This window comes from Athene noctua, chromosome 9, assembly GCF_965140245.1.
Source record: "Athene noctua chromosome 9, bAthNoc1.hap1.1, whole genome shotgun sequence".
NCBI lineage: Eukaryota > Metazoa > Chordata > Aves > Strigiformes > Strigidae > Athene > Athene noctua.
In genome coordinates, this window is record NC_134045.1 from 5,408,983 (window position 1) to 5,436,266 (window position 27,284).

Consider the following 27,284-nt stretch of genomic DNA (forward strand, 5'->3'; position numbering starts at 1 on the left):
CTTGGCCGAATGCTTGCCCTGGCTCTTGTCTCTAGTGCTTGGGCTGCTGTCCTGAGGGGGAGAGGGGCTGGGGCTGGCTCTGCATGACTGCTGCAGCCTGGTAAAGGCTCATTTGGCTTCCAGAGGTTGGGAGCTCACCCAGGTTAGGGGGACTAACTCACATTACTAAACTGGGGGCCAAGCCCCCTTCTTCAGCAAAAGGTGTCTGACTGGGGGCTTTGTTGATGCAAACCATGGCGTGCTTCTGCCTCATGGAGGAAAAATTAATGATCTCTTCTTCTCTTTTGCCTTGGCATCCTTGTAGCAGATGATTTTTCAGGTGTGAAGAGGACAAATGCAGATCAGGGGACAGGTCAGAGAGACTAGGGCAGGAGGCAGCTGCTGGTAGAGGTGGGAGAGTGAGGGACACCCTTGGTGGAGCAGTTAGTGTCTCCCACGCTGCCCAACTCCTGCAAGGCTCCTGGAAGGTGGGCAGAATCCAGACCAGTGCTGGCATGACTGGACTTGCAGGACTAAATTGTCCTACGCTGTCCTAAGCTGTGTTGGTGGGAGCAGCTACGGTGGATTTGATGGTCTGAGCATGCTTTTAAGAGCATACTGAAAATGGGCCAGAGCTATGCAAAATCCAAGGAGGTCTTCAGCAGGATGTCAGTCAAGTGTGGTAGGCAGCCAGCCTGGGCAAGCGGGAAGGGAAAAGGGAAGCACACATAAAATAGAAGGGGGGACAGGCTCCTGGAAGGAGCAGACATTGTTTGAGTGTGCAGGGATGGAGTCAGGAGAGCCAAAGCTCAGCTGGAGCTGGACTTAGAGAAACATGTGAAGGACAAAAAGATCAGCTTCTCTATTAAGAAAAGCTTCAGCAGGAAGGCTTTGGAGAAACACAAGCTTGCTCCTTAATGGAGCAGAGGACTTGATGGCAAAGGATATGGAAAAGACCAAGGTACTCGGTGCTGCTCTTGCCTTGATTTTGGTAGGTGAGGTCTGTCTTCAGATCTCCCAGGGCCCAAGCCTAATTGCAGAGTCTGAGGGAAACATCCAGAGGTGCTGAGGAAGCCAGCCAGTGTCGTTGCATTCTCTCATCTTTGAAAAGTCCAGTGATCTGGGGAGGTTCATGACACCTAGAAAAAGGCAAATGTCCCACTCATCTTCAAGAGTAAGGAGGACAATCTGGGGAGCTACCCCCTTGCATTTTCCAAGGAGGTGGCTGGCTGTGTGGACAAGGGGGGAGCACTACATGTTCATCTGGACTTCAGCAAGTATTTTGACATGGTCTCCTGTACCATCTTTATAGCAGAATTGAAGGCGTGGGGGCTGGAGAAGAGGATTATTGGGTGTGTGGGAAACTGGCTGGGCCACCATGCTCAGTGTGGTCAGCAGTAGGGTGTCTCACTGGTTGGTCATGTTTCTCAGGGATCACTTGTAGGGCCAGCTGGTCCCATCTTAGCTCCCCAGTGCAATAAACCAGTGAGAGACTGGCGTGAGGCTGGTGGAGTCTCCCAGGATGGTTGCCACCGGAGCTCGAGATGGACAAGGAGAGGCCATGGGAGACTGGTGTGACCAGCCTGGAGGAGAGGGAGTGAGTGGGGTCCTTACTGCTGTCTGCAAATAGCTGATGGGAGAGTGTGAAGACTGAGCCAAACCCTTTTAGGTGTCACAGTGAGAGGGCAAGAGGCAATGGAGACAAACTAGGAAACTCCAGCTCAAATTAAGGAAACCCTTAAGTGCTCAACTCCCCAAGGGTGATCTAGGGATGGAGAGACCACCAGGACCTGTTTCTGGGAAGGTCCTGTTACTCTAGGTTAGAGCTGAAAATGCTGAGCTCATGTCCTCTGTGGGGAAAGAGAGGAGGTGGGTTTCTCTGGATGTCCTGACATGCTGGTCTTGCACAACAGACAGGAAACGCTTGTGCTCATAGATGTCTTCCTCTGCCCTGCACTGATACTTGGCATGTTCCAGCACGTGGGACCCAACATTTTGGGGAACGAGCTTGGGATGCAGAGCTCTGTTGTGCTTCTAAGCTTCAATAGAAGCCATCTTCTGATGGGTGCAATGAGACAGCTGCTCCTTCCATGTCCTGAATATCCTTGCCTGACAAAGCTGGGACCTGGTGCCCTTTCTGAGAAGTTGAGACACCAGTAGCCTGGTCTCCTGTCATCCTGGAAAAGCCACAGATGCGGCCAGGGCTGTCACTGGCAGATGCTGTCTCTGCTGGGTGGTGAACACCCCATGTCCTTCCTCTTCCTGATGCTTGTCTTCCCACTGACGTAACTCAGAAGGCTCAAGAAGGTGTCTCAGCGGAGGTCGGTCCTTGCCCGGAGCCATGTTCTCCCCAGCCACCCCCTTGAGAAGAGCTGCTGTGTGTTGTGGTTGGGCTCTACGGAGACGCCGTCTCTGCAGGGAGATGGCTTCCTGCCTTTGCTTTCACGCTGAAGTTGGTTTCAGAAGCGCTGTGGCCCCAGGTGCATGCGGCAGGAGAGCAACATCACCCAGCCCTTCCAGGGATCACCTTCTCCTGAGTTATTACACTTCTGGGAAAAGTCCTCTGGGACCCCCTGGTTGGCAGATTGTAGCTCAGGCAGCCTGGAGCTTGGTGACTTGTCAAAAAGGAGCAATTCAGGGGGGCAAGGCAGCTGGCACCCTCCATCCCAGCTGATGCTGGTCTTGGGGACCCAGGCTCTGCTGGTTCCCTATGCATGTTCTCCTGAGCCTCTGGCAGGGCCAGCAGAGCCAACACAGAGCAATGTTGGGTTGAGTGAAGTCCTGTAGCGCTGCACAGGGCGCAAGACAGCTTTCTGCTTCATCCTGGAGCACTTCTGGTTCTTTTCCTGGTCTAGAGCCTTCCCTGGGTAGTGAAGTGGTTGATGTGCTCACTCCTATTTCTCCAAGGAGTCCACCTAGCCTCTGCCTCTTGCTTCGGGGCAGCGGTTTTGTCACTTTGGCATGACACCTGAGGCATTTCTACTCTGGAGAAGCCCTGTCTGCAGCACCCTGCAGCAGGCCCCAGCACCCAGCCTCCAGAGAAGCACCCAGCAGCGGACACTGGCGCCCATCCCCTGGAGAAGCACCTTGCAGTGGGCACCACCACCCATCCCTATTAACTTGCCCTGCACATGCCTGGTGCAAGGCGATGAGGCTGGGCTGATCTTTCAGCTCTGGGAAGGGTAGAGCTGCCCTTTTCACACTCACCAGCCATCTTCAAGCAGAAATATGTCCCCATGAACCATCTCCGGGGGCTGCAGGGCAGGGAAAGGTTATGGACCCTCAACGCTCGGAGGCTGGAGCCATGGGGAGATGCTGCTGCTCCTGGCCGAGAGGCACTGCTGGGTGGTCCTGCTCACCTTGGTGAAGCCACGAGGGAGGAGAAGGGCTGGGCAGGGCTGCCCCTCTCCTCCCGGCGGGGCTGGTGGGCCGCGGGCGCCGTCGCTTTCATTTCACTTCTCTTGCTCAGGCGGTAAATCTTGCCTGACGGGGCAGGAAGAGGCACCGAGCGCCGGGCGGGGGAGGAGGTGCCGAGGCGGCAGCGCTGCCGGTTGGTAACCTCAGCGCTTCCTCCCAGCAGGATGCCTTCCCCGTGGCACCCAGAGATGCTGCCCTGACACCTGCGTCCTTGGGCGGGTGACCCTCTGGTCCCAACCATGGCTGCATCCCCCGGAGGGATCCCCGATGAGCTGCAAGGTAAGCATCGCCCGCTGCCGGGGCACTGGTGCCGCATGGAAAGTGCCAGCGCGGGGCCTGCTCGGCCCCGGTTTGCCATGCCAGGGTTGGTAGAGCCCCTTTTGGGTTCCTTGTTGGCAGCAGCTATGGCTCAGGGGGTCTGAAGTGTGAGGAGTGTGAGGGCTGCTCTTGCCTCCAAAGCTTGAGGATGCTGCTCGGGCCAAAAGCGTCCCCAGAGAACAGTCTAGGTCCTCAGGGATGTGGTTCTCTGTGGCTCCTGCTGCCTGGTTTGTGGGTTCAGCTCACTCCTATGGGCTTGGGGTCCCCCAGCCAGCTCGGGGTCCCCAAAGTGTGAAGCCATGGCCCTGCCCCAGCTCCCCAGCAGCAGGGGATGTGTGAAGTACCACTGCTCCCAGCCTTCCCTTATTTGACTGAGAAAGCAAAAGGCTGTGAAGGTCTCGGGATCCTGCAGCCTCATTAGCCCCACCAAGGCTTGCAGTGGGGTGGGAAGGAGCCAGGTCGCTGCATCCTCCCAGCCCCAGCTCTCAGCTCTATCAGGGTGGGTCCCTGGGGATGTGTGGCTTGGTGTCATTGTGAAAACCTGGTTTGCTTTGCATGACGATTGGCAGTTGTACTTCTGGTCCCATTTCAGTGTGAAACAGGGGAGATGGGGAGGCAGAGCAGGGAGGTGATGTGCAAGGCAGGACGCAGCAGGCAGCAGCGATGCTTGCACTGGTCCCCAATGGCTGTGGGAGCAACTGGTTTGGAAGCACGGGGAGGTTGGCACACACAACCACCCATGCATGTCACAGCTGGGAGAGTTCCCCCAAAAAACGCAAAAGCAGAATACATCCCTGGCTTCACCGTGAGGAGGCAGGACTTGGGCACTGAGTTGCTCCCCAGTGGTAAACTTGGGAAGGAAAAAAGGAAGAGAAGACAGGACCTTCTTGTGGCTCAACGCCGTCTCAACGCCAGCTCCCTGTGAGCAGGGCAGCATGTGCAGCATAAACCAGCAACCCCAAAGCCCTCCCTGTGCTTGGTCAAGGCTGCAGCCTGGGCTGCAGAAGCTGATGGGGAGGTGGGTTTATCATCTGAGCAGCAAACAAGACCCAAAGCTGGTCAAGAAGTGCCTGTGGATGGAGAGGATTTGATTCAGGTGGGGATGCAGGCGATGGTGTCCCCAAGGGCAGAAGGGAATATGGGAGAGAACCAGTGGTGGCTTCAGCCATCTCATTTCATGTGGACGTTGGTCTTTTCAGAGGGCATCACCTCCTTCCTGGGGACGAAGAAGGTTCTCCTGGTGATGAGCATCCAGCTGCAGGTGAAATCAAAGTATGATGACTATATCTTGGTACGTGCAGAGTCCAGCCTGGTTCCTGCTTTCCCAGTTTCCCCAGGCAGCCATTTCATGGCCACAGCAGGGGACAAGGGTGGCTCCCATGTCACCGCAGTCCCTTGTGACACCAATGTCCCTCCGTCTAGGTGCTGACGCCCTGGCGAGCCTACGTGCTGCCAGTGATACTGCCAGTGAGGGTAGGTGCTGGGGACCCTGTGCCGTGGTAAAAGCCCTGTGGCTCCTGGGAGAGTAATGTTCAGCTTCTTGGGGCATTGGTGTGGTTGCCCCATGGAGTGACCTTGGCCACCGGGTCTGGGAAGTCCTCAGGAGCAGGATGGAGGATGGGGTGAAGGGGAGGGGGGTTGGGTCAGGAGGCTGGGATACATAGCCAGGCACTGCCTGGGGCATAGGGAAGGGTGGGAGCTGGGGGGCACCCTTGGGTCCCCCTTCTACATCAGTGCTGGAGCTGATCCTGCTCGTCTCTCCCACAGGTTCACAGCAGCTTCAGCTTCCTGGAGGTGAGGGAGATGACGGTGCGAGAGCCCAGCCTGGTGAGTGGCACCAAAACCTGGGGCAAACCCAGCCCAGGTACCCACCCCACCTTGTGCCCATCTCTCTCTGCAGCAGGCCCTGGCCCTGGCCCCCTGTTGCACCCTGAGGGTCACCTGTGAGAGCACCCCAGGGTATTTATCCCTTTGTCACCTCTAAAGAAATCCTCTTATGGCCTCGCCCAGGGCATCACCCTCGGGGCTGGAGGTGCAGAGAGTCACCCAGGGGTGCTGAGGACAAGTGTGGGTGCCTGCACCCCTTCCCCTCTGGCAGCTGCAGACAGTGCCTGGCCATGGCACCTCCTGCGAGGAAGGGACAAGGTGACAAATGGCTGCTGGCTTACGGAGACAAAGCCAAATTTAGCAGGAGGGTGTTTTAAACCCCATTAATCCTCTTAGAGGGAGGTGTGTGCGTAGGGCAGATGCAGTGGGTGGGAAATGTGGAGGAGAGGAATGGGATGCCCTGGCTTGGATGTGTCATCCGAAACAGGGCTGTGGTCCTTGTTAACCTCTTGACAGTCTTTTGCTCATTAAAGCATCATCAGTGATGATGGCCCCAGCCTCTAAACAGGGTTTCTGTTGCTTGGCAGGTTGCGTGGCTGAGCTCCAAGAAAGAAATAGAGAGCTGGGCAGACAGCAAGGGGTGCTGGGGCTTGAAATCCCACGGTTGAGAGGGGAGAGACATCTGACTGGGATGTGGAAAGTCCAGGGGTTATTAATCTGCTGGCAGAGCGCAGGCAGGGTTGGGCCCCGCTGCCTCCCGCAGCCCCAGGCACTGGCAGAAGCACCATCCTCGCACGATGCCAGCAGATAATTGTCATCTCGCTCCCACGCCTCAATCAGCGTGTAATTAAATCAGGGAGCATGTTGCCATGGGATTTTTTTCTGGTAGGAACTGAAAGCTAAAAAAGTCTCAAAACGCGATTAGTTAAATTCAGGGAGGAAACCTCCATCCTCCAGCTGTGGCTGCTGCAGGCAGAGTCAAGGGTATTCTCACCCCCCACTTTGGGGCTGCTTCTGTATTAGCTTAGCTTGGATTTTGGGGAGGTTTATACCTTATTCTGGCACATTACAATCTTTTTAGTGTATTTTCTTCTAAATTCCTGGTGCTGCAGCCCTCCCTGTGCTCACAGCGCTCTGGCTGGGTTTATAAGCAGTGGCTGGGTGTTTGCAGTGAGGAGCTGATGGCTGTCACCATTGTGTCTGGGGGCTTGGGGACGCTGTGTGCTGCTAGCTCACTCAGGCATTTCCCATCCTTTGGACCCCGCAGGTTGTCATAGAAACAGATGCAACATCTTATGCCTTCCGGTTCATGTCCTTTGATGATTTGGAGCAAGTTGTCATCCATGTCACCATGTCACTTAAGAAGGTCTTTCCAGACTCATCCCCTGGGTAAGGTTCTTCTGCTCCTCAGGGGTGGTTGTGTAGGTACCAGAGCAAGCTCTTTGCTCGAAAAAGCCCCAAATACAGGATGGGTTCACAATAGCACCTTTTAACAAGAGAAAAAACACTGATGGAGGCCAGACCCTGCTCCCCAATCGCATTGGGAAGCGTGTTTCTGGCCACCCTATACACAATGGTTGTAGCTAAACATAAAGTGGTGGGGATGCTCTTCTCCCAGCCCACCACCATGCACCCTCCTGGTCTTTCCCCAGGACGCTGCTTAAGAACTCCCCCCCCAACCTGTATGAGAGGATCCAGCGGATCACCAACTCTCTGGAGGAGATGCTGCAGAGTAGCCCCGGGCCCTGCGGTAAGTTCTTGTTTCCACACACCTCCCCCTGGCAGGACCAGGAGGGTTGGAGCACCCTGGGGAGCTGGTTTGAGGGAACATAGTTCCCCAGAAAGGAGCAGGACAGCTGTGGGGCAAGGAATGCTCAGTGTCCACCCGTGAGGACGGGCAGCTGTGGATGCTTCCACCCACCTCATGGCATCGCTGCAGAGCCATGGGCTTTTCCTGTAGCCTGGTTTGGGGTAGGAGACCTCTTGTCATCACAGCAATGAACCATGCCCGAGAGCTACATGGATCAAGCAAAGTGAGCTGCAGACCTCAGAGTTATGTGATCATTTCTGGGCTGACACAGGACACTCTGGCCCCTTTGAGGAGGGAAGGGAGAGCCCTCACCAACGCTTTTGAGCCCCCACCATCCCTCTCCTACTCCTGCCCTCCTCAGAGGTCTCCTCCATGTTCCTGTGGGCAGGTCTGCCACCAAGTCTGCTTTCTCTTTGCAGGGGGGTTTTCAGAGACCTACGCTGCTTTATGTGATTACAACGGCTTTGCCTTCCGCGAGGAGATCCAGTGGGTAAGCTGGTCTGTCCCATGGAGAAGAGACAATGACAACGTGCCACTCAGCAGGCGGGGAAGCAGGATGCTCACAGGGGTGCTGGGGCTGGGAGTATCCCAGGGACATCCCAGAGCTGTGAACTGCAGTTTTGCCTGGTTTGAGTGCCCACTGCTCCTTGTGGCATGGACTCAAAATGCAGGTGGGAATAAGATGTCTTGGACCAGGTTGTTTTTCAGACTGTCACGTAAGGTCCCTGGAAATCTGGGACCTTGCTGGGTGTCCCTAGTAGAGGAGAACCCTGCCCGAGACCCAGACAAAGTAGGACTGGTTTTCCCCCTCTTCCTCTGGGACAGTGACTCTGGCCCACCTCTCCCCACACCCTTGTTCTCACCAGCCTTGGGGTGTGTTGCCTTCTGGCCAGTCCCTGCAGAAGTGGTCCAAGACCCACCAAGCCATCCCACCAATCTGGCACTTGTGTCCTGCCAGCCACAGCACTAGGGGAGGTTTTAGGCTTGGGGTTTAGGCAAAGGCCTTGCCAGGGGAGGGTCCACAAGGGCTCAGCTCCCTCCATCAGCACTGGACACCCAAGACCTCTCCAAGACCAGGTGCTGAGCCTGATCTGTGTGTCCATCCACCTGGGCAGGACGTGGACAACATCTACCACAGCCAGGACTGCCGGGAATTCAACCTGCTGGACTTCAGCCACCTGGAGAGCCGGTGAGTCCCCCAGCCATGCCACTTGCAGTGCCCCATGCCATGCCAGCACTTGTCCTCATCCTCCCCATCCATGGCAGGGGTGGCCCAGCACACTCCTCCGCTCGTGTTAGAAGCTTTTATCACTTTACACGCTCCAAGGACTCCACATCTGCAGCCCAGTGTTCCCCTGCACCAAACATGATGAACCCCGTCCCATGGGGCGACAGCCCTGAGAGGCTGGGCAGCCTCCCCTGTTCATTCTCTACACTTAAATAAGTCTGCGAGCTGCTTACGGAGGTGAAAACCAAACGTCACGGAGGCTTCTCACAGCTCATGGCTGTCAGGTGTTTCACTATGCAAAGCAGCTGGTGCTGCTTGCTTCCCCAAAACTTGTCACTCCTCCCTACCAGCACCCCAGATATCTCTCATAACCTTATAGCAGGGCTCTGCACCCAGAGTTGTCCTCATGGGGCTCAGCCATGTATTCATCCCGAGAGACAGAGCAAGGGCTCAGCTCTGGGGGAAGGCAGCTGTGGGACTGGGGTGTAGTGAGCCAAAGTTCTGGGCGGAGCATTTTGGGGAACAGAGAGGATCTGCATTCAGTTGGCCAAAAAGGAGACAGTTTTAGAGATTTGATTGATCAGGAAGTCAAAAAGAGACTTGTTTCCACTTGAGCAAAACCCGTGTTGTTCTTTACAGGAGAGTTCAGAATTGAAGAAAAGCAGACATTTTGACAGAAGCATGCAAATGTTTTGATTAATCTTATTTTCTCTGAGGGGATAATCTGGGGGATCTGAGCTGTGTTTGTGGTTTCCTATAAACCCATGGACCCCAGTTCTGCTCTGGGGAACACTGTGTTGGAGCATCCCGGGGTTGGGTGTCTTGGGGCATCCTGGGGTTGGGTGTGTTGGGGCATCTGTTTGGGACCAGTCTTGGCTCAGCCTGGCCCCTGATTCCCTCATCCTTGTCACCCTGCAGAGACGTGGCACTGAGTGTTGCTGCCTTGTCCTTCAACCTGTGGTTCACCAAGCTCTCCTGCAAGGACTTCAGGCTGGTGAGTATTGGTGCTGTAGCACTGGGCGTGCCAGAGGTGGCCAGGTTTCCAGAAAGGCTTTCTTCTCCCCTGCCAGAACCAGGAGATTTCGGAGCAGCTGCTTTACATGCTCAGCAAATCAGTGACACTGGAAGAGCTGGTGCTGGAAAACAGCGGGTTGAAAGCGTAAGCAAAGGTGTTGCCGGGCCCAGGTGCTGTGATGAGCAGCCCAGTGGTGCTCCCCTCACGTGCTTGGAGCAGGGAGGTCCATGGACCCATGTATGAGAGGTCGTGTTGGTGCCCCATCCCCTCCACAGCGTGAAGCTCACTGGGAGCAGAGAGTCCCTGTAGACTGGAGGCCAGCAAATATCACCAGCCCTTGGAGATGCTCTGCCACATGGGCAGGAGCTGGTGGCACGTCCTCACAAGGCTACAGGGTTGGTGGCCATTTCTTCTGGAGGTGACTGTACCTTGCTCAGATGGGTGATCCTTTTCCTCACAGTGACTTTGCCCAGAGAATGGCCCAGGCACTCAGCAACCATCCCGACTCTGTCCTGCACACCATCAACCTTGGTGGCAACCACCTGGAAGACAGAGGTACCCAACTTCTGGGCCGGGATGAGTTTACACCCATGAAAACTGATGTTCAACTCTGGATTCCACCAGCAGCTGCCCCCTGCCTTGGGGGCTGTAGCTCGGGGTGGGATGGACACCTACAGCCCCTCAGGGCTCTCTGCTCTTTCATCAGGGATTGTTGCCTTCAGCCGGTACATGCAGAAGAGTCCCAAAGGTCTGCAGAGTCTCAGCTTGGCCAGGACAATGATCACTGCCAAAGGTACAGCCCAGTATCCCGCTCATTGCCTGGGTGCCGTTGGAAGGCTGGGCACAGCAGTGCTCGGGGCCAAGCTGGCACCAAAGGGGTGGCTGGAGGGGCTGCAGGGATACCCTGGAAAGGGCATCTCCAAGGATGCAATGTCCTGTTGCCTCAGCTGTAGGAAAGTGTCTCTTCCTCTGCTCCATGGCTCTCCCTGGTGCAGGGGAACCATGGGCATCCATCTCTCCTCAAGCAGGGATGAGCACATTATGCAAGGCCCTCACAGATAACAAAGCCATCGGATCTTCCCTCCGGCACTTGGACCTCTCTGGAAACCCTGGCACCCTGGTGGGGGATGACATCAGTGTGAGTGCCCAGGCTGCGATGGGGTGACACCCCAGGGGCTCTGTCCCCAGCATGGTTTGGATGGCTTTGGTCTCCTGAGGTCTGTGTCCTGCCTTGCACCTCATGGATGGGGAAATCATGGCTGAGACACCTCCCTGCCTACCTGGGAGCACCTGGGGGGTGCACTGGGGATGCATCTCCTTGTGGGAGGGTGGGAAATGCCACCTGGAGCAAGGATGTATGCCAGGAGTGAGCAGCATGTGGCTGGGTCTCTCTGTCCAGGGGGACAGGCTGGGAGAGACAGGCTGGAGCTGGGATTTCTGGGCTGGAGGGTGCTGGGTGGCAGAGGGTCAGGGTTCTGGGCAAAGCCACTGAGCCCTCTCTGCCCACAGAACCTGCAGAGCCTCCTCCACCAGTGCCACTCGCTCTCCTACCTCAGCCTGGCTGGCACAGACTGCTCTTTGGATGCTGTGAGTACCTATGCAGGGGGTCCCAGCAGCAAGGCCCTGCCCTCATCTCCCCTCCCGAAACCACACCGCACTGCTCGGGGGTGCTGCCACCCTGGCATGGGGCCGCAGAGACAGGGCTTGTGTGGAGCAGCGAGCAGCCAGCCCAGCGATGTCCCGCTCTGTGCCCACTGCCATGGGCAGGCTGGGGGACTCAGGGTTCAGCAGAAGGAATAAGGGAGCCCAGCACAGGACAGACCTGCTGACCACCCCTCATAACTCATCCCATACCATCACCCATCCATCCCCAGGCTGTGAGAGGGGCCGCAGCCCTGGCTGGGTCCTCCTCGACACAGCTTGCCTCCCCACCCCTGCAGATTTTTGGAGCCCTGGTCCACGGATGCCACACCAGTCTTGTCCACCTGGATCTCTCCAAAAACTTGTACTCCCACAGGTGAGCCCCCGGGATGGCGGGGAGGGGAGTGCAGTACCCAGGTGGGTGCCCGGTGCTGGGTGGCAGATGATGCTACTTTGTGTCCATCCCTTTCAGAAGGGTGAAAACCATCTCCCCTGACATCAAGGAGTTTTTCAGCCAGGCCTGTGCCCTCAGGCATGTCTCCCTGGCGGGTACCAAGCTGCCAGCAGATGCTGTAAGGTGAGGTGGGGCTGTGAGTCCACCGAGAGGAATGGATTTGGGGTGAGCATGGCCCAGGGGTGACCTCTCTCAGGGCTTTGAATGTTGAGAGGGCTGGGGGGGAGGATGTCTTCCCCAGCACCCCACTCCCACTGCCCGGACCATTGGGGGTGCTCCACGGCGAGTGCTGGTGTCCCTGTTGCTTGCGCTGATGGGTGGCTTTGGTGACTTTTCCAGAGCGTTGCTACAAGGGCTGGCAGACAACCGTCACATCAGTGACCTGCGCCTGGATCTTAGTAACTGCGAGGTGAGAGGCCAGCACCCATGGGTGCTGTCAGTCCAGCTGAGGGGGGCTTATTGCGGCAGTCAAGAGGGCTTGCTCCCTGTGTGGGAAGGTCTGTGCCCTGCCCGCCGTGGGGCTGGGGTGACCTTCCCGACGGCAGGCTCTTGTTTGCAGGGCTCGGCACCTCCCCTTGTACTGATGTCTTGCTGTTTCTTCCAAGCTGAGATCAGCGGGAGCCCAGGTCATCCAGGATCTCATCCCCGACGCCAGCTCCATCAGCGACCTGGACTTGTCTGACAATGGTAGGTTGTTTTTTCCCTACCTGGGAGAAGATCTTTCCCATCCACGGGTCCAGCCAGGCTGTTTGGCAGAGGCCAACTGAGCTCCGGTACCTCGTGAGCTTGTAGGCGTCCCCAGGAACATGGGTTGGGTCTGCTGTTCTTGCCCACCTCTCGACCGCACTGGCTAGTGCAACATTAAACTGCACTCGCCACCCGTAAAAGTCCTTCAGCAGCAGAAGCTGCAACACTACAGGCTGTGTCTCATGGGGGTGAAGGCACACAACAGCCAGCTGTGGATGCCTGCCTGAGAAATTACTACCTCATCAGGCTCTTATGGCTTTTTCAGACCAAAACTGACCACGCCCTGCCTCCCCCAAGATGGTCAGTCCTTACAGGTGCTCTTGTCCCTCTGCTGGTGTCCTTCCCAGCATGCCAGGCCCGTTCCATCACCTTCCAGTGTTGCATCCCATGGTAAGCAGCAGTGGTAGCCCTTGCCTCTCCCCTCACTCAGAGAAAACATCTCCAGTATGGGCCACGGGGAGACTTCTTCATCCCCTCCTGCCTCAAGACTTGACAGAAATGATTGTTCCTTGGTACAAGCCTCTTCAGCTCACTGAATCCGAGGTGGTCTTGGGTTGCTAGCTCAGGGTTTAAAGCATTGAAAAGTTCTCCCTGAGCTGAGATTCTTCCCACTTATCTGCAGTAGTTTGCAGCCTCTGCTGCTAAACTTGTCCTGCCTCCCAAGCCATGGGCGAGCAACCCTAATTATCACAAACATCACCTCTGCCAGCTCTTAATGTCACCTAAAAGACTCCAAACCTTAAAGCAGCCTTGCTAAGATCTCACAGCAGACCATGCAGCTCCTTGACAGCCAGATGGCTCTGGAAAAGCTGATGTGGCTTGGAGTCCTTCAGAAACCTGTTGAGGCCACCAATGCTCCAAGAGCTCATTCACTCACCCAAAACCTTTGCCAAAATATGCTTCTGGTTTTGACTGTCCCAGTAGAGCAGCTCTGTGCGGGAGGGCCAGTCCTGTTGATGTGTCTTGGTGCCTCTTGCCCTTGGGTGGGAGACAGATTTCTGCCCATGTGCCTGCTCTGTGAGAAGGACGTCACCTTAGCTTGCTGAGTTCCCCTGAGGATGCTGCAGCCATGAGGGTGGGAGTGCAGGCAGCTGCCTGCAAGCTGTGAGAACACCTCCCATGTTGTCCAGGGGGGTGGGTGGTTGATGGAGGATTTCTGTGGGATGGCAGAAAGCGTGAGCTGTCTATAGGTCAGTAAGTGCTCCCCATGGCTCAGCACAGCCTTGGCACCCCAAAGAGCAGGGGCCCCAGAGCGGGTGCTCCTTCCCTGGGGTCACTCCTGGCTCTGCACAGGTCTTCAGTCTCCTTGAGGGAGCCGTGAAGAGAAGGAAGGTGCTCAGGAGCTGCCCTGGGCATCTCTCCACCAACCTATGGTGGCAGCTTCGTGGGTCTTCAGGTCTCCTGTGAAGGACTGTCTTGGTGCCACCTCTGTGGACTGCTTGGAGTATCCCAGTGGGTGTCTCCCATCTCTCGCAGGCTTCGACCCCGACATGGTGACCCTAGTGCTCTCTATCGGCAGAAGCAAGTCCATTAGGCATGTCTCTCTGGGGAAGAACTTCAACATCAAATCCAAGTAAGTGCAAAGCTGCAGCATCCAGGCCAGGAGCCACCCTGGCATCATGCACCCACCTTGGCTCTCTCTCCCCACTGAAAGCCCGTGGGCTGGTCAGGAATGCCAGGGATTGCCTGCCTGTCCCGCCTGCTCCAACCCAACGGGGAGCCTGGGGCCATGGGGGCACCATCGCCTGCTCCTGGTCCCAAGGGACCGCAGGCGCTGCAGGGACAGGTCACAGCCTCAGGCAAGAACGGGAGGGAGGACTGAGCTCTGCCAGCTGCCCCGGGAGCATGCTGGGGGGATGTGTGTGTAAACCCCCTGCCTCTCCCACAGGGAGGGGCTGTTGGATGTCCTGCACCGCATTGTCCAGCTCACCCAGGAGGACGACTGCGTAAGTCTGGCTTACCCTCAACCATCCCAACCATCCTGCCTGTGCTCTTGCTTGCCCTCCTCCACCACCGTGCAGCTTCCATGCTGGGGTGCCATCCAGATCCCTTCCTCCCTCCCTCCCAGCGCCATTCAAATCCTTCTGCTCTGACTTTCCTCTGTCTGAAGCAGATGCTCGTTTCCCATTCATCTGGGAAAGTGGGAGCCTGTGGCTGGGTAAAGACATGAAGGAGATGCTTGGTGTAACCTGGCTGCAGCCCAGCTTTCCAGAAAAACTCTTCCTCCTCTCTGCCTGTCAGACATCTGATCTAAATCCAGGGTGTTGCCTAAGCACCCATTGCCTTCCTGGTTCTTCGGGTTCAGCATGACTTTGCCTCTCCAAAACCAGTACCAGCTGCCTGCAGCAGCTGCGGACAGGGATGGAGGCCGTGTCTGCAAAGGTGACACACATCCTGGTATGCATCCTGGCCATGTCTCCCCTACTTGTCCCCTTTCTAGCCTCTCCAGTCCCTGTCTGTGGCTGAATCACGTCTCAAGCTGGGAACCAATGTCCTGCTGAGTGCCCTGGGCAGTAACACCAGCCTCATCGCTTTGGACATCAGTGGCAACGCCATGGGGGACACGGGGGCCAAGATGCTAGCCAAGGCCCTGCAGATCAACACAAAACTCAGGTAGCATCAAGTCCACGTCACCTGTGGGTGCCCTTCCCACCTTGTGTAGCGTGGCCCTCATACGGTGGTCCTAGCTGTGATGCTGATGCCGTTTGTGGAGGATCATCATGGCTCCTGGTGACCATGGATGTGTCCCTGGTGGTCAGTCAGATGCTGTGACCGTATCTTTCTCTCATAGCAGTCATCTGGCAGTGCTGGCAGGGGATATGTGAAGGGCAAGAGAGCAGCTCCGTCCCTGCCTTGGCATTTGCTGGCTCTTTGCCAGGCTCCTGCACAGCCCAGGATGCTGCAGCTGGACCCTTGCAGTTAGTGCCCTCACCCCACACTCTGGCATCAGTTCCTAAAATGCCATTTTTTGACCACATTTTGCCCACAAAGGGGAGGTGGGGATGTCTGTGGGGGTCTCCCAGCCAGGGCTGTTCCTCTGTGGGATATCTGCCCCTACAAGCAGGATGGTGCCTGACTGTCCTCTCTGCCCTTTGCTCCCTCCAGGCACCCACATACTTTACAGTTCCTTGCAAAGGCCAAGTTTAGGTTTTGAATATTGAGATTCAGATTTTTAATGTAATTTCTAGGCTTTCTGATGCCTGGGGTCAGCCTTGGACTCACTCTTCTTGGCACCATGTGCATGGTCACCCACCTTGGGGCTCCGTTGATGTGGGCAGGGCTCACTTGTTTCCTTCTCTTTGCAGGACTGTAGTTTGGGACAGGAACAACACAACTGCCCATGGGCTCCTGGAGGTGGCTCAGGCTTTGGAGAGGTAAGGAAGGAGCTGCTTGGTCCTCCTAGCTTGCTACCACCATGCAAAAGAGCCTCTGGCACCATGATGTCAATGTCCCCAGGGCCTCTTGTCCCCTTGAAACAGAAAATTCATCTCACAGTTGCATACAGGTCCCAGAGAAGTTGGTCTACAGCTCAGATCTTGCAGCCAGCAAAGCAACCTGCCACCCGTTTGGTGATGGCACCTTTGTTACCTACCTCAGGGTCTCCCCTGGGCTCTGCATCCCAACCTGGCACAGCTCTATGTCACCCAAGGCAGCCCCCAGTGAGCACAGGGGGATCTCCTGTTGGTGGAGATGTGCTGCTCCTCTCCTCCCTGCCCATGTGACGGGTAGAAGTTGTCCACCTGCTGAGGACACTGCCAGGTTTAGTGTTTGGCCGTGCAGGTTCTCTGAAGGTCTGAGGAAAGAGGCAGGGATGGAGAGCCTGGGTGGGTGGTTGCTGACACCCCATCAGGGTTGGTGATGGCCAGAATTTGGCCGTCCCCCTCTCCGGGGCTGGACCTTGGGGCAATGCCTGGGCCGCTGACGGGTGGGCTCTAGACCAATGTTGTGTCTGTAGGGAAATGCACCCACTCACCCCCGTGCTGCCTTGCAGGAATTACACCCTCAAGTCGATGCCCTTGCCGATGAGCGACATGGTGCAGGCGTACCGCAGCAACCCTGAGAAAACGGAGGAGGCAGTGCACAAGGTGGGGGCACATGGGCTGTGGGGGGCCATGGGGCTGGGTGCCACCGATACCAGCTGCTCATGGCCTCTTGCCTGCTGCAGCTTCAGTCCTGCCTGATGAGGAACCAGCTGCGGCACACGCTGCCCGCACAGACCTTCCGCCTGCAGCAGGGCATCCTCACCACCTCTTCTGAACAGGTTTGCTGGCCAAATTGCCCTCCCCTGCCCCAGACAACCCCGGCTAGCTCATGTGAGCTCTTGCAAGCAGCACAAACCCCTTTTCACCTTTCCTGAATGGAGGAGGGCAGAGCAGTCTGGAGGGATGAGAGCGGGGCCAGGCAGAAAGGATATCTCCAAGGATCCCTCCTGGCTGCATCCATGCATTTCATGCATATGCAATGCTGGGATATATCACTGCGTGTTCCTGGCTTCCTGTGCACGTTTGCAAGCAAATCCCTGCATCCCCGATTATTAGGCAGGGATGTTGGGGGGGGCTGTAACCTGCCTGTGCCGCCGCCGCCCCATCAGGCAGCGCCAGCACATCCTTCTCTGGGAAACTCACGGCAAGGAGGGGAACTGGCAGTGCTGCTCCAGCGTCAGCGTGTGACGCAGCCTCTCTGCGCTCCAGATGGTGAATGAGATCTGCCTGAGTGTGCAAAAGCATCTCGACATCCTCAGCGCCTGCCCGAGCAGGGAGGCAGAGGCAGACATCCTCTGCGCAGAGGAGGCCATCAGGAACGCCAACCTCTCCGTCAGCGTGAGTCCTCCGTGTGGGGAAACCCTCAACTCGCCTGGCCTCAATCTGGGATTGAAGCGGGTTATTGAGTAGTTAATGACATAATTAACCCGCAGTCAGGGAACACCAGAATTGTCAGTGCAACAGATGCACATCACCAAGCACTTACAAAATGTTAAAGAACAGCTGTGAATTTCTGAATCTCCTTCTAGAACAAGGCCCAAAATGTTCTTAATCCCTTCCCCCCAGGGGCACACAGATGTGTGCACACCCCCTGGGAAGTGGGGGCTACAAGTACACCCCCTCTTCAGCACAACCCTTTGCTCATGCACCCCTCCTTGGGAGAGGTGGGTGCCCCAGCTTTGGGCACACCCTGCAGCCCACAAATGCCCACACTGGTGAGGAACACTCCCCACATCCCCGAGGTGTCCCTCCTTGGGGCACCCTCATCCCACCCTAGCTGGACACAGCCCAGTGCTGAGGATGCTCTATCAGCCCATGACAAAGACCACTGCATTGGCTGGGTAGCTCCTGGCACTGTCAGTTCTGGTTTGACCCTCCTGATCCTGCTTCTCTCTTCCCATTTCACCTTCTCCTCTTCCTCCTTTTTCATAAATTTATTGGCACCTCTCTGGTTACTTAATTCAGCAAAAGTAGGATTTAAGACAATGGTGCTGATGGTGGAAAGGTGATGAAAGGGATATGAAAGGGTCTCCCCTGATTTGGGCATCAGTGTGGCTGGGTGCAGGGGGAGAAGAAGTGTCAGTGGGTGGTGGGAAGCAGTGGGGCATCTGCACAGGGACTGAGAGGGGCCAGGATGCCCAACCTAGAAGGTCGATGGGTCTCCCCAGCTGATGCAGCCACAGGTTCAGGCTGCATGTGGGAGGATGGAAAGCAAGGATGAGGTGCCGTGGGATGATCCATGCTGTTTCTCTTCCCATGGCAGATCCTGCCCCTCTTGTATGAAGCAGGAAACACCCCGTACCAGAACGGCAAGCTGCAGCACAAGCTGGAGTGTCTCACAGAGGAAGCGTCGCATATCTGCGGCCGGGAAATCCAGGTGGGCACCCACGAGGAGCTGCCAGGGTGAGTGGGGAGCTGCTGGCAGCACAGGATGCTCGTCGGCCTCAGCCTGAGGATAAGGGACACAGTGTCTCCTGGAAAACCATGTGAATTCTGATAGAAGAGACACTGAAAACTCCCCTTTCTTCCCCAAACTTCAGGCGATCATGCAGGCAGCACTGGACACGGCACACAGCCTTTGCCCAGTCATGGTGCAGAAAACCAGGGTCAGGGACCAGCTAGTCAACGCCATGTCAGAGCAGATCTACCTCCAGGACCACCTCAACCTTAGCGCGGTTCTGGACCAGATGGTCACTGATGTCTTCAGCAAGCTGAAGTGGGTGACGTGCTGTTCTTCCTTCTTACTTAGCAGCTGGTGCTCACCCACGGGGCCAGATGGGGATTTTGGGGGCTCCCTACCAACTGCTCCCCTCCCCACATGGGGGGGGTGGTGGTGTGTTGGGTCCTGCTGCTGCGTTTTCCCAACTGTGACTTTGCTTCCTGCTTGGATCTGCTTCAGATGTGTCACTAGGGAGCTGGGAAGTCCCATGGGGAGATGTTCCTGCAGGCGTGTCCCCGCGGCTGGCAGAGGGGAGCCCCAACCATTAATGGTGGGATGCACTTGGCGTCCTCCATCTCAGCCAGCGCCTGCTCCCCTTCCTGTTCCAGCAGCATGTGCCCAGAACTGGAGCCTGAGGCATGTCCAGGGTGCTCCTCTGGGTGCCACGGCCAAGCAGTCATCTCCCCAGCAAGGCTCTCCTTGGGGCGGCTGGCTCTGCGGCTTGCAGGGACTGAGGGTGCTGGTCCTGACACCCCTCTCTCCATTCCCAGTGAAATCAAGCTGTCTGTCACAGCCGCTGTGGCTGACTGCATCGTGGATGCCGTGCTGGGAGATCTGACCATTGCCAAGTGCAAACTGGTGAGCACTGGGGGCTGCCAGCACTGGTGGGCTGAGGATGTGGGGCTGCAATGTGGGATGCAGGTCTGGCTAATGTGGCATTGCCTAGGCACCAGCCAATGTTATGACCATGGATTTATTGTCTGGGAAGCAGGACAATTCCCACCCAGGCTGGTTTTCCTCACAGGTAATCCTCTCCCAGTGTGGTCACAGCAGCAATAATGTCCTGAGTGAAGTCTGGGAGCTGCTGCATGGTGGGGGGTGCTGGGGTGAAGCCAGGCACCATCCGCCCGTGCACCAGGGCAAGCACGGGTTAGCTGCGCTGGGGCCAGCAGCCGGCTAATCAGGCCTAAATCCGCTCGCAAATCCCAGCCGTGGGTAGGGAGTGGAGCAGTGCAGAGCGCGCAGGGTGGATGGGTGCACTTCAGCCCCTGGGATAATTCAAGCACTAACGGTTTTAGGCGGACAGCCTCTCCAAGCAGGGGCTCGACCTCCCGGTACTGCTGCCGGAGCCAAATGAAGATGATGCAGCTGCTCTGGCAAGGGGAAGGAATCCTCCAGACCTCTCTGCAGAGGAGGTAGGGTCCCACCCCAATGCTGCTGCGTGATGCCTGCCCTATAACCACCTTTTATCCGCCTTACCGGATGATGTCGGGCTTAATGCCACAGCCTCTCTGGATGCACGCACCCTTGGCCCCTCCCCAGGGCAGTGCTAAGACAATTAGTGCTGGGATATGGGACCATTAACCTGCCCGGCCACGCTGCCTGACCTGCTGGCACCGGGAGCGTGTCCTTGTGGTGGCTCGGGCTGGTCCCGGCCACGTGCAGCCCCTCCAGCTGGCCACTGTTTCAGACCTGGGATCCAGTGTGGCGTGGCACCCCAGAGAGGAAAGCATCAAATCTGGCCTTGCGGGTGGTTTCGGTGCCGGATCAAGATGAGGGGGTGCAGCCCTGGGGGTGATGGAGGGATTGCACCCATCCCTGGGCGAAGCCTGGCTGGCTCCGGCCGCTGCAGGATGCTGCTCACCACGGCCAGCTTGTCAGCCCCAAAGCCACCACTGTCCCTGTCTCCCTGCAGTACAAGATGGCCCTGCGGAGGAAAAACAAGCATTTCAGGAGCATTCGGCCCACGCCAGCTGTGAGAAGTAAGGCCACCGCGCGACTTTCCCTTGGCTGCAGCTCAGCACAGGCCCTGTCCCCTTCGCTGGGGCGTGGCCAGTGTGGGGGGCTCATAGCAGTGATTTGGGGGGCCACAGGGCAGAACCGTCCGTGATGATGCTCCAGGCTGTGGGCAGAGCCTGACAGGGATCTGGCCCCTTCAGAGACCCTCTCCCAGTGCTGTGGCAGGGATCTGCAGGCAAAGCTCACCTCGAGTTTGCTCTTGGGCTGTTTTGGGGGGGCTGGCTGGCTCAGTCCCCACAGGCAGCAGGGTAAATGCCCTGAGCTTGCTCCCCCAGGTAGTCAGGCAGGAGTGGGAGGCTTATCCATGATTCCAGGTGCCACAGGCATCTCTCCCTGCCATCCCAGGGACCATCCTGGGCATGGGCATCACCAACCCACCCAGCACCCCTGGGGACCTGCTACAGGGGAGGGAATGTTGCCCACGTGTTGCTTGTGGTGCTGAGCTGCCCCAGGCTGCTCTGTTGCTGGTGTTGCCCCACAGAGCCCTGGGTCCCTGGAGGGGGCAAGATCCATGGGGGCCACATGCAATAAGCAGCTGATGGGTGACTTCTGCTTTTTGGGGCTTTGGCTGTGATGCATATTTGGCTTGGGCTGAAGCAGAGCTGGCACTAGACCCTGGCACCCAGGTGAACTCAGGGGACCCCTCATGTCCCTGAGCCCAGCAGCATCCTGACCCCCACTCAGTGGGTAATTGGGGGAGGGGGGGGTTTGGGGGGGGGGGGGGTGGAGCTGCCTGCAGAGCAAACTGGGGTGCATTTGTGGGTGCTGCTCACCAAGCCAGTGCTGGCAGAGCTTGTGCTGTACCATTACTACTCACTGCAAATCTCAGGGCTTGCTGCGGGGGTCGGCTCAGTCTCTGCCTGAGCATCCCCCCCCTCACCCCCCCCTGCAGCATCCCATGCACACAAACCTCCGGGGACGGCGGCGGGATCCATCCCCAGCTCCGCCGCAAAGCCGCTGCCCCCGGGGCCACCAGGGAAGGTCTTGGCCACCACGGCCACGCTCCCCTCCCTGCGGCGTGGCACCGCGTGGTGCAGCCAGCGCCCCGCTGACCCTCTGCGCGTGGGCGAAGGTGACGGTGGCGATGATGATTATGATGGGGAGGCCTGGCGGGGCTGGTTGCCAACTGGGGCCCTCTCACCCCTCGTAGGTGTCTCGGAGCTGGAGCCGGTGGCGGGTAGGGACGCCAGCGGGCTCCGAGCTCACCGGGCGCCGCCGTCACTCAGCCCCGCCGCGCCGCCGGCACGCCCTGCCTCCACAAAGGATGCTGAGCCTGCGAGCAGCTCGCTCCCCTCCACGCAGCCTGCCACCGCCACCGCCGCCGGATCCCTTATGGACCTGCCGACCGCCGGCGAGAAGCTGGAGCATTGCACCAAAGCCAGGCCCCGGCCCAACCGCCGGCACAAGCAACCGCCCAGCAAGCCGAATGTAAGGCGGGGGGGAAGGTGGTTGGTGAGGTGGGGGGGGTCGGATTTGGGCTCCCCCCCCTTCCCCCTTTTTTTTTTTTACTCGGGTGAATTATTGCAGTCGGTGTTTGTTGCAAGGCAGGAAAATAAGATGCGCGCTGGTTTATTATCCTGCATTTCGGTTGCTGCTGGAGCCTCCTTGGAAGAGGGGCGCAGCCGAGAAAGATGGGCAGGAGGGCTGGGGGGGGGCCAGGGGAATCATCCATCCCCTTCCCTGCTGCCCTCTGGGAGATGCCGAGCGGTGGGAGCCGGCAGGGAGGCAGGGGTGGAATGAGAAAACCCGCAGAGTTTGGGCGCAGAGGGCTGGCGCGTTCGGCAATGGCTCCAGCTGCCTCTCTCCTCCTGCGCCCAATTTTCTCCCCCCCCCGCATCCAAAACCCATCGGCCCCGAAGCGCCGGCAGCTGCCACAGCTCCTGGTGATGCTGGTGGGGCTCTGCCAGCTGCAGTGGGGTGGATTTCACTTCCCCCCCACCCAAAGGGTGAGCAGCTGCAAATCCTGCCTTCTCAGCCCCCTTTCCAATGGAAAAGTAACTTTTGGGTGCAGTGTCTGGAAAGTCCAGCTTTACTGTCATCCCTGGGGCCAGACCCTACCGGCATCCCCTCGTCCCCATGATGTAGCTGGATCCTTCCACCCGCTGGAAAGCTTGCGCAGCCACAGTGGTGCTTGCCCTTGGACCGCGGTGGGACCAGCACTGCCACGGGGCTGAAGGAGAGGCAGGAGCTGTTTCCTGAAGGCAGAGTGGATGCTGAAGGCTGGCAGGGGCCAGGCAGGGCCCCGGGGGCCATCACCTTGGCACATGTCTCTGCAGCAGGATGGGCAAGGTTGGCACCCAGGGTTGGCCAGGTCTTGAGCAAGGATGGGCTTTGATGGATGCAATGTGACAGGGAGAGCAGATTTCAGCTGGCTGGAACGGCTCCTGAGCGGAATCAATCCAGCCGTAATGAAAAGTCATTATGGATCGAAATGCCACCGATGGGGAAGTGCCTGCCTCTCGTCGATAGGAAGCCACCGGTGTGGTGCCACATGCTTGGGGAGGAAGGTGGCTGTGGAGGAAGGCTTGGCCATGGCACAGACCACTCTGCCATGGGTGACCTCCATCCAGGCTCTGGTGGCACTCCAAGGGTGGACTCGAGGAGGAGCAGCTGCCTGAAGGATGTAGATGCAGGGTCGCGCAAGGCACCTGCTCCATCACTGGCCAGGAACGCACGTGTCCCTTCCCTGGGGCTCACGCCAAGGAAGCACCAAAGGCTTCTCCCATGGGACAGCAGGGTCAGAGACCTGGCCCGGCTCTAGGAGGGCTTCAGCAGGGTTCACCATTGTGTGTCACCAAGGAGGGTCAGAGGTGCCTTGCCTGTGCGTAACGCACAGGTGCCTGAGCATGTAGGAATGTTGTACCCCGGCCACCATGCTGGGGAGTCACTGGCACTCCACACGTGGCACCCAGTGGGGTGCAGAGGGCTGGCAACCAAGCTGCCCTGCCTCAACAGTCAGGGTGAGGGGCTGGCAGGAGCCCCGGGGCTGGCTGGAGCTCCTGATGCCCCAGGGATGCAGCAGGATTAGAGCTGAGATGCAGCTGATAACACCACGGTCTGGCTTTCATGCCAGATGCACAGCGAGACAGAGGGTGCCAGCACCCATCATGCACGGGCACCCACTTGTTTTTGCACAGCTGTGGGTGGCACGTGTGTATGCGTGGGGGTATCTTTGCCCCACACCAGGCTGATGGCTGTGCTTGCTCGTAGGTGCAGCCCGTGGCCTGCGAGAACAGCGAGGACAGGAGCATCACCCGCGTGGACGAGGGGCTGGAGGACTTCTTTGCCAAGAGGCTCATCACAGAGGAGCTGCCGTAAGCCCAGGGGGGTGTCCAGGGCCCCGCACCCACCCAGCACCCTGGCACACACCCATCCTTGGGGTTTGGGCAAGCCCTTTGCCTTAAACTACCCTGCAAATGCTTCTGGTCCTGGTGCTGAAGAGATGCTGGGGAGAACATCCCACCCAGGGGCATCGCCAAGGGCAAGGCTGGTGGGAGAGGGCTGGGATGGTGGCCACGGGGCGCAGGATGCGGCCGTCACACCAGTCCAACGAGCCCAGGGAGGGGCTGTGGGGTCTGTCCCACAGCAGAGGGGCAGTGGGGTCCCCTGCTGGGAACAGCTGCCCTTGCCAGGACAACATCATCTTAGGTGGGATGTTTGGGGTCTGGATCTATCCCTTCATGGGTGGGCAGGAATAAAAAATTATCCCTATCCCCTCGGCAGCCTGGAGCTCACCCTTCCCAATGCTTCATCTTTTCCCAGCCCCATGGCTCCGGAGACCTGCCCGGGATCAGCCCCTCTGGTCCACTCTGGCTCCCGCACCCTCAAGAAGAAAATTGGGAATTTTTTTGCCTTCAAGAAACCTAAATCCAGCCGGGGCTCGAGATGTGAGAAGGAGCCCGAGGGTGGCCCCACCGCCCCCAGAAGCAGGCGCTCGATGCTCAGTGACATTTTACGAGCCCCCAGCAAGGCGGGCGAGGCGGGCAAGCTGCTGAGTAAATCAGAGGAGGGGGCACTCACTGCCGAGCCCCGGGCAGAGTCCGAGCACTGCCAGACCCCCGACTCTGCCCGCAGGATCCGGCCCAAGTACTCACGGGAGGGCAAATCCCAGTCGCTCATATTGCTGTCTGGGGAGGATGAGGATGCGCTGGGGGTCAGGCATGACAAGGTAAGCACTGTCACTCTCACCGAGCCACTGACCCTGCTATTCAGCTCTCCCGGTGGATGCTGCTCCCACCCAAAGGTGCTGGTTGTGGGGTCACCTGGGCAGTGCAGGGGGACCTGAGGACACTGGACACATGGCTGGGGACATCCCTGCTGGGTTGTGGTTGTGCCTCCGTCTGCCAGGGGCACAGCTGGGGTTGGGGGCCTGGGTGCCCTACAGGCAGGCAGGTGGGTCCTGTGGGTGCCATGCCCCTGGCAGGGCTCTGTCTGTCCTGCAGAAGAGGCACCTGGAGAAGAGCGAGGGGGAACTGCCTGGTTCCTTCGAGCAGCGTGTGCAGGTCATGCTACACCGTATCGGCGTCGCCAAGGGCCCGGCCGCCGAGAGCAAGAAGCAACAGGTGGGGAGTGGCTCCACATTTGGGACAGATCCTGCACCCAGGTGGTGCCTATGGGATGGGGGGTCCCTCGGCCAGGACCGGCAGCACCCAGCTCTGCGCCACCACTGCTTGTGGCCTCTGTCCTGTCACTTAACACTCTGCAAGGGGGCAGATATGTGGGCTCCTATGCGCTGCATGGTGTCTGTCTGTCCCTCTTCCCTGGCATGCACCCATCCCCTGCAGCCACCCCAGAGCCTGGCAGCACCCTGCCCTCTGCCACCCATTGTTCCTAGAGATGCTGCCACCCTGATCCCCCCTCCCCTTACCAGATCTCTTTCCCTTTGCAGAACAAAGACAGTGAGATCAAGAAAGCCGGCTCAGATGGTGAGGGATTGCATCCTCCCCACCCTGATCCCCACCCAGCTGGGCACCCACGGGGTGGGCACAGGCAGGGTCCCAGCTGTGGGTCCCACTATCTTCCCCCCTCACGGGGTGCTGGTGACATGGGGCAGACCCCAGCTCACTGATGCTGGCTGGTGGCTTGTGCTTGCAGGGGACATCGTGGACAGCTCTGCGGACTCCCCCCGCTCCCTGAAGGCCCGCACGCACTCGGTGTCCACAGGTGGGTTGCTGGTGGGTGCCGTGGGGAGTCACACCAGCTCTGTCCCCTCTGTTAGCACCGAGCAGCACTATATGGGCACTGGAGCCCTGCACCCATGGGTGCCCAAACTTGGCAGATGGAAACCCAGCCCCTTGCCTGGTCCCTGGGGTGGCTGCAGGCTGGTTCCCAGCACCAAGAGCCACCTCCTGGGGCTGTGACCACCAGGCACCCACAGCTCTGTCCTACCTTCCCCACAGATGCACCCTTACGCAGCCCCGCTGCCACCACGGAGCCCAGCGCTGGCCCGGCTGAGCCCCGGCCAGCCTGGAAAGCCCTGGGGAGGCAGATGCCCGCCAAGACGCAGGGCATCAGCTCTGACCAGCCCCGGCACTCCTTCGTCCTGGCCGAGCCCAGTGGGCTGCCAGAGCCGGGGGACCGGGAGGGCTGGAGCAGCAGCCTGCCACGGCCAGGGAGGAGCACGCCGGTGGCACTGCCACGGAGGGTCAGCCACGGTGGGGAGGCAGGTGCCGGCAGCCCCCTGCCCACCCTGCCTGCACCACCCAGCACTGAAGGTAGGACCCCCCCATCCCACTGCTGGCCTGCTCCTGGAGCCCCTTGGGAAGGGAGGGCAGCAGGGACACAAGCACCCATCGCTGGGCAGGGGGGGGGATTGAGCGGGGCGCTGCCAGGAGGTTGGGGTGCCACAGAGCCTCCCCCCTCCGACAGCGCCTCCCTGCTGCTTTTCCAGACAACCGGCTGATGCCACGGCTGGTGGCACCGTGGGGGGCTGGCCGCCGAGCTGTGTCCATCCATGAGGAGCAGCTCAGGGAGCCTGAGTGCCCACTGGAGCTGGGAAGTAAGTGAGGGCTGGAGTGGGACCCCCGACACCCCTTGCACCCCGCGCCGGAGGAGCAGGCAGGGGGACATCCCATGTGACTGGTGGTGCTGCCTCTTGGCTGATGGGCAGCCGCTTGTGGTGCCGGGGTGATGAGTGGTGGCTGCACTGGGAAGTTCTCAGGGAGGTGGGGAACTTGGCACTGGGATGGGCTTCGGCAGCAGCCACTGTTGCGCTTCCCCCAGCCGGCACTGTCCCCCTGCGCCTGCGGCGGTCGCCTGTGCTCAGACGAAGGACCAAGCACGATTCCCTCCCGGAGCCAGAGAGCGAGCCCGGACCATGCTCGGATGCGGCAGGTGAGAGGTGATGGTCCCCCCACCCTCGCACCCCTGCTAAAGCAGGGGTCAGGATACGGAGGGGTCCCCCCATGCTCACGCCAGCCCCCATCACCTCTCTAGGTGGCACGCCACAGGACTGGCCCCACGCCAGGCTGGAGGAGCCGCAGGCTGGAGCAGGCACTGAAGGCGAGCAGCCACAAGCCCCGGCACAAACTGTTGTGAATGCACAAGACTCAGCAGCCGTAGACCAAAGATGCCCGGTGCCGGGCCGGGGGGAGCCAGCCCAGGGACAGTGAAGCCCCTGCATGCCGCTGCACTGTTCCCAATAAAACCCTGCAAGCAAGAGCGTGGTGCCGGGGTGGTTGGCAGCTGGGGCAGAGAACGGGGCACAGCTCTGCTCCGTGCCAGGCTGGCGTGGATGTGGCCGTGGGGCCGGCTAACGATGGCATCACCCACCTCTCGCTTCGGGGACGGCCAGGCCACCAGCACCAGGAGGGCAGGGACAGCCAGGGACCGTGCTGCAGCCCCAGGGATGCGCCAAGCAGCATCGCCTTCCTGGATCTCTGCTGCCGCAGGCTGCAGCGGCGCCACG

The 27,284-nt window shown here is 58.8% G+C and overlaps 1 protein-coding gene across 1 annotated transcript; it reads left to right on the plus strand.

Moving 5' to 3' along the window:
- Positions 1 to 3,635: 3,635 nt before the first annotated feature.
- Positions 3,636 to 27,061, plus strand: CARMIL2 (capping protein regulator and myosin 1 linker 2). The gene is made up of 40 exons (XM_074913288.1): positions 3,636 to 3,675; positions 4,914 to 5,005; positions 5,137 to 5,187; positions 5,482 to 5,541; positions 6,809 to 6,930; positions 7,194 to 7,291; positions 7,771 to 7,841; positions 8,467 to 8,540; positions 9,498 to 9,573; positions 9,650 to 9,738; positions 10,055 to 10,149; positions 10,301 to 10,387; positions 10,623 to 10,732; positions 11,104 to 11,181; positions 11,535 to 11,611; positions 11,708 to 11,812; positions 12,029 to 12,098; positions 12,295 to 12,376; positions 13,913 to 14,009; positions 14,325 to 14,382; positions 14,877 to 15,049; positions 15,742 to 15,810; positions 16,428 to 16,521; positions 16,602 to 16,697; positions 17,128 to 17,256; positions 18,182 to 18,295; positions 18,459 to 18,634; positions 19,129 to 19,216; positions 19,657 to 19,773; positions 20,274 to 20,340; positions 21,528 to 21,805; positions 23,588 to 23,691; positions 24,140 to 24,545; positions 24,820 to 24,939; positions 25,266 to 25,302; positions 25,472 to 25,540; positions 25,777 to 26,091; positions 26,268 to 26,375; positions 26,600 to 26,710; positions 26,813 to 27,061. Exons 1-40 carry the CDS (start codon positions 3,636 to 3,638, stop codon positions 26,986 to 26,988), a joined length of 4,479 nt encoding a protein of 1,492 aa, XP_074769389.1. The 3' UTR covers positions 26,989 to 27,061.
- The last annotated feature ends 223 nt before the right edge of the window (positions 27,062 to 27,284 follow it).

Bases quoted from the DNA above. Each gene is read 5' to 3' on its own strand.
- CARMIL2 (XM_074913288.1), top strand. From the start codon at position 3,636: ATGGCTGCATCCCCCGGAGGGATCCCCGATGAGCTGCAAG. The intron at 17,257-18,181 runs GTGAGTCCTCCG...TTCCCATGGCAG, and splicing joins ACGCCAACCTCTCCGTCAGC to ATCCTGCCCCTCTTGTATGA. The intron at 26,376-26,599 runs GTAAGTGAGGGC...CGCTTCCCCCAG, and splicing joins GTGCCCACTGGAGCTGGGAA to CCGGCACTGTCCCCCTGCGC.